The sequence below is a fragment of the Rhagoletis pomonella genome, unplaced genomic scaffold (assembly GCF_013731165.1).
Source record: "Rhagoletis pomonella isolate Grant_MI unplaced genomic scaffold, Rhpom_1.0 Rhpom_scaffold_06997, whole genome shotgun sequence".
NCBI classification, from domain to species: domain Eukaryota; kingdom Metazoa; phylum Arthropoda; class Insecta; order Diptera; family Tephritidae; genus Rhagoletis; species Rhagoletis pomonella.
In genome coordinates this window covers 348-8,650 of record NW_023465528.1, presented here as the reverse complement: position 1 = coordinate 8,650, position 8,303 = coordinate 348, and the positions used below count along the sequence as shown (strand labels likewise).

The following is an 8,303-nucleotide window of genomic DNA, read 5'->3' as shown; positions in this document are numbered from 1 at the left end:
AATGAATTTTAAATGTGCTCTGTCGAAATGACATTTTAATATACCTTACGTACATATCTATGTACCTTTGTGTACAATAAAAGTTTAATGAGACGAATTTTTTGTACATTCATTTGAAAATGACGTTTTTTCAGACCAAGACGGACATTTTCTCATGCCGAAGACCTGGCAACACTGGTTACACCTTGCAATTTTTATTTCCGAAAGTGATTTCTGCAAATCTGCAAAAAGACTTTCTGGTTGTTTACACGGGAAAGTAGACTTTCGATTTCGCATTTTGACAGCATGATCCAACTACAAAAGATCTGACAAGATGAAGCAAAAGAAAAAAGTAATTTTCTGGCTGACGTTTGTAATTTCGGCGCCATGTTATTTTCTGTGAAAAGTAAATAAAGAATATGAAGACGAAGCATAAAGAAAAAAATGCAAACAATGTTGTAGCACATGTTTGTGCTAACCAATTTATTATTTTTGTACGTGTTTTTGCATCCAATCACCGCGCACTTCATTTTAATTACATTTGCCCAAAAAATTTATTGAGAATCGCTTAAAAATCACTAAAAGAAACCACCGAAAAAATACACATAAAGAAAGAAGCATAACAGAAATGGCAAACTTCAAAATTACGAACGTCACACACTTTTTTCTCAATTGCTATTACAAATGGCTGCTTCTCAACCGGTCAGATCTGTTCTAATTGGTTCATGTAGATAAAGCGATTGCATTGCCACTTTTAAGTAGCTGTTAGACGTGGAAAGGGCAAGTCCTTTTGAAAAGTTTGTCAAACTCAGAATTTTCAAAAGGGATTGCAGGAGCAGTTAAAACTACAATATTTGGGTCGAATCTAACTTTTCGGTTCTCGACGCTAGTTACTTTTAGTTGGTCGATATGGCGTTTCAAAGTGTACCCGTCATCTAATTTTACTAGGTAATGCAGCTTGCCGTACTTACGTAGGACAATCCCCATTTTCTAGATGGTTTTATTATTCATTGTGTGTAGAGTTGTACTCTCTCTCCCACGCTTATTTGTCGCACACCCGGAGTGATTATAGTTGACTTAGCCTGCGCGGTAGGTTTCAGTGCGTCCAGTCTGATACGAATACGTCTGTTCAAATAGAGTTCTGCCGGACATTTCCCGCAAATAAGCGGTGTTGCTCTATATCTTTGCGAGATTTCGTTAAGTTTTAATTGAATAGATCCTGATTCATACGTCATAGCTTTCAACTTGTTTTTCAACGTCTGAACATTTTTTTCAGCCAGCCATTGGTACCTGGGGTACTTGGTACTTGGGTGTCCTGGAGCTATGAGTTTTTGAAATATACCATTTTCCTGCAATATGTTTTGAATATCTCACTGGTGAAAATAGTAGCATTATCGGATACTAATATTGACGGAAACCCGTGTGTGGAAAAAATATCTGCTAGAAGGCTTATTGTTATTAGCGTGGTTGGTGAATTCCGTATGGCTCGAAACTCAACCCATTTCGATTTTGCATCGACAACTATTAGAAAATGGTGATTTTGGAAAGGGCCGGCATAGTCTATATGTATCCTTTCCCAGTTCCCGGTTGGTTCCTCCCAATGATGAAGTGGAACTTTTGCTGGTTTTGATTGAACCTGGGCGCACGCCTCACACGATCTTACCATTCTCTCAATATCGCGATCGATTCCCTTCAAGTAGCAGTATCTTCCTGCGAGTTGTTTCATTTTCGTTATGCCTGGATGTGTGTGGTGGAGTTCACGTAAAATGTATAATTGTTTTCGTTTTCATTAGTACAAATGAATAAATTATTTAAAATTTTTGAAAGATCAGGGGCTTTTGCCATTTCTTGTGCTAGCATTTCAGCATTTATGTATTCATTTGAAATTTCGAAAATTGATAATTGACATAATTAATTTACCTCTTCGTTGATGAGTTTGTCTGTGGATACTCTTTCTATGGCTGTGGTAGCTCTGGAGAAGCAGTCCACATTTACCTGTTCTAAACCTTTTTTATACACAATTTCGTAGTCAAAGCTTGATAAAAATTCAGCATATCTCAGTAACCTTGCTGAAGCTTACTACTTTGATGAAATATCCGTGTTAAGGGCCTATTGTCAGTGACCAGTTGGAAACTCCTTCCGCACTGGTACATAAAAAAATGGTTGACGGAGAACAAAATCGCTAGTGCTTCGCGATCTAGCTGGCTATAATTTTGTTCAGCCGACGTTAATGATCTGGATGCGTATGCAATCGGACGTTCTATGTCGCCTACTTTATGAGATATTACCCCTGCTATTCCTGTAGGACTCGCATCGCAGGCAACAATAACTGGCAACTCTGGATCGAAGGGTATTAAGACCTTTTCGCTGGAGATGATATTTTTCAATTTTGAAAGTGCTGCTTCGCAGTTGACCAATAATACTTTACGTGTTTTCGTAGTAATTGACGTAATGGGTATGTTATTGACGACAAATTCGGTGTAAATCGGGCGTAATAAGTCACCTGGCCTAAAAATCTCCTGACTTCGTCAGCAGAAACTGGACGTGGCATTTCAGTGATCGCTTGAACTTTCGATGGAGACTTCGAGATTTCGTTGAATTGAATAACATAGCCAAGATATTCTACGCGTGTTTGAAAAAAAGAACATTTATTCTTGTTTAGGTTCAGATTACGCTGTTTTAACAGTTGGAGGCAATTAATCAAGTTTTCCTTACACTCTGCTTTCGTAGCTCCGTGTATAATGATGTCATCGAAATACGACATTGTGTTTTTCAGGCCGGACAATATTTGTTCGATTATATGGTTGAATTCTGATGGGGCGGTTTTAATACCGAACTACAATCGGTTTACCCTGAAAGTACCCTTATGTGTTGATATGGTCTGCATTTCACTAGATTCTGGGCACACTCGAAGGTGTAAATAAGCTTTAAAAAGATCAAGTCGACAAAAATATTTCGATCCTTTAAGGGCCGTTTGCACCATGTCTAGTTAACGCTAAGGGTATGTAGTATTTCGTCGATTCGGCGTATTGGGTAGTTTGAAGATACTAACTGTGGTTTGACTCCTATTTTGTAATCGACACAGATCGTCTTATCCACGTTCGGCCTAGGAGAGCATCATAGCCATCCGGTACAACATACATATCTTCTTCTCAACAATGGTTATTGTATTTAACTAACACTTTGATTTTACCGTCATGTATTACTATATTTTTAGTGTATGATCGAAAAGCGATAGTTGAAGGCTGCAGTTTAGTACTGATATCGAGACGTCTGAATTTATTTCGCGGTAATAACGTGAATCCATCACCTGAGTCGACCTCAAATTTTTGACGGTGCCCGTTTATTTCCACGTTTACGTAATACTTTTCCATATCATTACCGGAATGCTGGTTGGAGTGGATGTCGATTATTTGATTTATACCGTAAACTTGATGAATCGAGTCATCAAACTCGACTTTTAAGAAAATCTTCTAGGGGTGTATTGTCTCGATGTCTACTTTACTCAAACAATATGACAATTAATGCATATTCTCATTTGGCCAACGTTCGTTGGGTCCGATGTCGCAAGGGCTGCCAATCTGACGCTCCCTATCAAAACACACATACGGCGCGTTTACAAAATATCGAACGTGAGCGTTGGTTTACAAGTTGCAGAAATGCGCATTTCGCGCGAGCTATTTGAGCTAAAAACAAAAAAGTAAAAAAGAAGAGACAAAATTACATACACATCAGCTTCTCTTTAATTATTATAGTTATTTTGTTATGAATTTCTCTTCTTTCTTGCACAAGACGTCAAAATTATTGTCTGCATACGTCAAATCATTGTCCGATTTACTGTCTTCAAAATAATCAAGACAGTGATTAACGGCGCGTTTACATTAGACAATGCTGTAAAGACAATAAAGAAAAACGCATTAATTGTCAAAAACGCTGATCATTGTCTCCGTGGCGTAGGCGTCCTTACAATAGTTATTACAATTCATTTTGAGCAAAAAGTTGGACGTGAAACGCATTTCGAGCGAGCTATTTAAGCTAAAAACTAAAAAATAATAAAGAAGAGACAAAGTTACACATCAGCGTCTCTTGTGTTATTTTAGTTCTTTTGTTATGAATTCCTCTTCTTTCTTGCACAAGACGTCAAAATTATTGTCTGCATACGTCAAATCATTGTCCCATTTACTGTCTTGGAAATAATCAAGACAGTGATTGAGACAATTGGAAGAGTATGCAGTGAAAAATTGTGCATGTATTGTTATTGTCATGACAGTATTGTCCGGTGTAAATCCTAAAGCTTGATATACAGTTCAATGCGAGCGTGAGCGTGAACGTTCACAAAGGCAAAGAATTCCATTTGTATTCTTATGGACGCTCACACACATCTATCAAAACTTGCCGTTCACATGCGAATGCTTTGCGTATGCACACAGTTGAGTGTGAGCTTGAAAAAAAGGCATTTTATGCATTTTAAATTAGTTTTTAATCTAAATTTCTGAAAGATATTTTATTTCTCTATCTTTTCATGTCTCAACTATAGCAAAAAGTTGAGTAATAACTAAGATATTGGTCAAAATAAAAAGCTCACGCTCACGCTCGCATTGAACTGTATATCAGGCTTAAGGGCCAGTTTCTCAGTGCACGGCCGCGGTTTAATTTATTATTTTTGTACGTGTTTTTGCAACCAATCACCGCGCACTTCATTTTAATTACATTTGCACAAAAAATTTATTGAAAACCGCTTAAACATCACCGAAATAAACCACCGACAAAATGCACATAAAGAAAAAGCAAAACAGAAATAGCAAACTTCAAAATTACGAGCGTCACACACTTTTTTCTCAATTACTATTTCAAATGTCTGCTTCTCAACCGGTCAGGGGGTCAATTATCGTTCTGTGATAAGATGAAGTGAAAAAAAGTTTTCGTTTTCACAACTACTTTTCACTCTGCCTTTTCACAGACACTTATTTTGCGATTCTGGTTTGTGCTGTGAAAATCGTGTTCCATTACCACTATAGTCGTGAAACTTTTGCAACTGTGCTATTGAATTTTCGAAGTAAATGTCAAAGTTGAGGAAAACGTAAACAAAACATGTCGGGAATAATTATTTTATTAGAATTATCGCAAAGAATTCGAGACGAGCAAAGGTAATAAGGCGTAAATTTTTTAAATGCAGTATATACAATTTAACGCATTATGTATTTCAGAGATAATTTGAGAGTGCTCCGACGCAGACTTCGTGACGACCAAAATCCTTTGAGATTACAACAGACGAGCATTTCATTGATTTATATCGGTTCCCTAAAGCTTTGTGCCTGGAATTAATTAATGAATTAATGCCATTTATGCCAAACTCGCAACGGAGACATGCTGTTCCGAGTCATGTAATTATTTTAAGCGCCCTGCGTTTTTTTGCCACTGGTAGCTTTCAAAAAAGTGTGGGGCAAGACAGTTTATCTGCTTTATCCCAAACATCAGTTAGCAGATGTGTGCAAGTGGTGGCAATTGCACTTAATAACATAGCCCACAGACATATAAAGTTCCCGATTTCCTGGAATAATCGGACTCATAGACGGAACGCACATCAAAATATCAGCCCCGAAGAAAGAAATTGAGTATGTTTACTATTGCCGAAAGGGTGGGCACTCCAAGAACGTTATGATAATATGTGATGCTGATTATATCGTTTTGTCTGCTAGCGCTCGGTTCGGAGGTACTGCTTATGACTCATATGTATGGCGTCGCTCTCGAGCTTGCAGAGCTCTGGAGGAGCTTTATGAGGCGGGTGAGCGCGATTTTTGGCTTCTGGGTGATAGTGGCTACCCACTACAGGTACAATTTATATTATTTTTCTTTGTTAAAGATCTAATGCTAATATAAATTTTAAATTAGCCTTGGCTGATGACACCAATTAGTGCGACATCATGTACCGCAGAAGAGCGCTACAATATAGCACACAAGTCAACTCGAGCTCTTGTAGAAAGATGTATTGGCTTACTAAAAACAGATTTCGCTGTCTGTCGAAGGAAAGAGCCCTTTTCTACAGTCCACCAAAAGCAGGTTTCATAATCAACGCTTGCCTGGTTTTACACAACTACTTGATTCGGGCTAGAGTGCCGTTCGATGAAATTTATTTGGAAGACTCTGATGAACCTGAAGAATGTGGTGGCCCTTCTTCAGCTATTTCAACACAATATATTATCCATTGCGAAAAGACAACGATTGCAAATTGTTCAAAATGCTTTTACTAATGACATTCAAAATTAGATTGAAAATAATTCAACTTTTTATTTTTCATTCGTATTTTTACTTATTTACATATATTAATAAATATGCATATGTATATTATATTTCAAATGTTAAATTCTTTTTAAAGGCAGTTTTTATCACAAAAGGTTTTGTTCATAAATTCATTGCAATGAGGACCTCATATTTTCTTAAAGACTAAAAAATAAAAAAAAAATTGAATTCTTTCATATTCGATATCTCATATTAGGCTCCAGAAGAAATATAAAAATACACACATAGATTGCTATATTTCCAAAATAAGTATTTTTAAATGCAGTTTTTATCACAAGTAAGTTTTGTATATAAATTCATTAAACAGAGAAATTCATATATTTTTAAAAGCTAAAAAAAAATCATATTTTCATAGACACTAGACAAAATAAAAATAGAATCGACTCCATATTTTCCTAAACTCTAAAAAACTTAAAAAAAAAACGACTTCATGTTTTCTTTAATTCTAAATATTAAAAGTAAAACCGACTTCATATTTTCTTAAACTCTAAAAATACTAAGAAGAAAAAGGACTTCAAGTTTTCTTAAGCATTAGAAAAAGGTATAATAAAAATTGTCTAATACTTATGGACAAGGCTGTTTCTAAAATTGAAACATTCTCACGGCCGCCTCAAAATTTCAATTAAGTGTTGTATTACTATTATTGCCTCTGTCTGCTCCTTCACCGCTTGGATCTGTTCGCGTTTTAAATTATTGGCGATCTCCATTTCCCTTACCTTGATTTCTTCTAGCCTAAAAAATTTTTTTAACTGAGGGTTTTCTGCTTGCGCCTTTCTTTTTCGCCCTCTCGAACAGGCTGCTGCTGTGCAGCCTCTTATTGATGCAGCAGTTGAGGTGCTCGCCCCCATCATTGGACACGTAGTTGCATCTTCCAATGTGGTTGCGGCTGCAGTACCATCTAACTCGCATTCAGCCACAACAACTTCGAATGTCTCCTCCACAATGTCAGCGAGATTGTGAGAAGCTTCTGCCATGTCGAGTGCTTCAAAGCCCACTTCGCCCGTTTCATCACCATCGACTGCCTGCACAGTTGTAATCTTAATTATGCGCTCTTCCAGCGGTGACAGTGCTTTGGCCCGGCTCAAACCGTTTATACCACTTCTCTGCTCTGCCTGCCTTATTGCACTATATTTTGTGCGAGTATGAAGTCTGTTTGTAGGTATTAAAACAAAACATTAAAAAAAATAATCACATCATGAAAAATTTATATACATACTTTAAATCGCTCCAATACTTCTTCCATTTTGCACCATCCTTTTGAGTGCCGCCAAGAGCATTAAGGCTCACCGCTAGTTCTTTCCACTTTTCTTCGCGAAATTTGGCACCATCTGCCGTCACAAATCTATAATTATAAATAATTGGTATTCGTTTGTTTATGTTAAGAAGGCTTCATACGTATCGTTTGCAATGTCTACATTGTCTAGATAATTTATTAAAAACTCTTTTTGGTTTTCGCTGGCGCGCTTTCCTCTTGGTATCTTCTCCATCTTGTTTTCACGTATAAATAGGCTGTGTATAATTTTCTTACATATGATAAGTTTTTGACAGTTGGTTGCACTGTTTCACAGAACGAGAATCGTCAGGGTTGTGAAAAAGTGAAAAATTTCGTTTCGTTCCACTTTTTTTTCATGTGAAAACACTTTGACGTTTCTTTTCATTTTTTCACTGAAAGCGAATCGGAAGTGCAATGAAAACGCGAAAAAAGTTTTCATTTCACCGTTTCACAGAACGAGAATTGACCCCCAGATCTGTTCTAATTGAGAATTTCGTTATGTAGGTTGGTCAACTGGTTGGCCGATAAATCAATGCGTGTGTAGGACCTTTAAGTGAGACAATTGTGGAAGTATGCATGCATTACGGCGCGTTTACATTGGACAATAAAGTAAAAAATGGCAACGATTTGACTATAAAAAGGCAATAAGATGACCATCGAAAAAGAAAATGAACGTAAGATTGGCGGCGTCTTGCGCTTATTTGCCAATAGTACCAATAATCAATACTTATTTGCGTGATTTAGTTATTTG

The 8,303-nt window shown here is 36.9% G+C and overlaps 1 protein-coding gene and 1 long non-coding RNA gene across 3 annotated transcripts; one reads left to right on the top strand and one right to left on the bottom strand.

The window, feature by feature from the left end:
* The first annotated feature begins 4,914 nt into the window (after nucleotides 1-4,914).
* LOC118755671 lies at nucleotides 4,915-6,228 on the top strand. Of its 2 annotated transcripts, XR_004995047.1 has the most exons (4): nucleotides 4,915-5,126; nucleotides 5,187-5,594; nucleotides 5,679-5,811; nucleotides 5,872-6,228. It is a non-coding gene; the product is annotated as an uncharacterized LOC118755671 (long non-coding RNA). The 2 variants fall into 2 exon arrangements; XR_004995046.1 differs by having other exon boundaries at nucleotides 5,187-5,811.
* A 650-nt stretch (nucleotides 6,229-6,878) lies between these two features.
* Nucleotides 6,879-7,766, bottom strand: LOC118755670. Its single transcript, XM_036490497.1, has 3 exons — nucleotides 7,675-7,766; nucleotides 7,496-7,621; nucleotides 6,879-7,428 (listed from the first exon to the last, which is right to left on the bottom strand). The coding sequence occupies exons 1-3, from the start codon at nucleotides 7,764-7,766 to the stop codon at nucleotides 6,879-6,881; spliced, it is 768 nt and encodes a 255-aa protein (XP_036346390.1).
* Nucleotides 7,767-8,303: the final 537 nt, after the last annotated feature.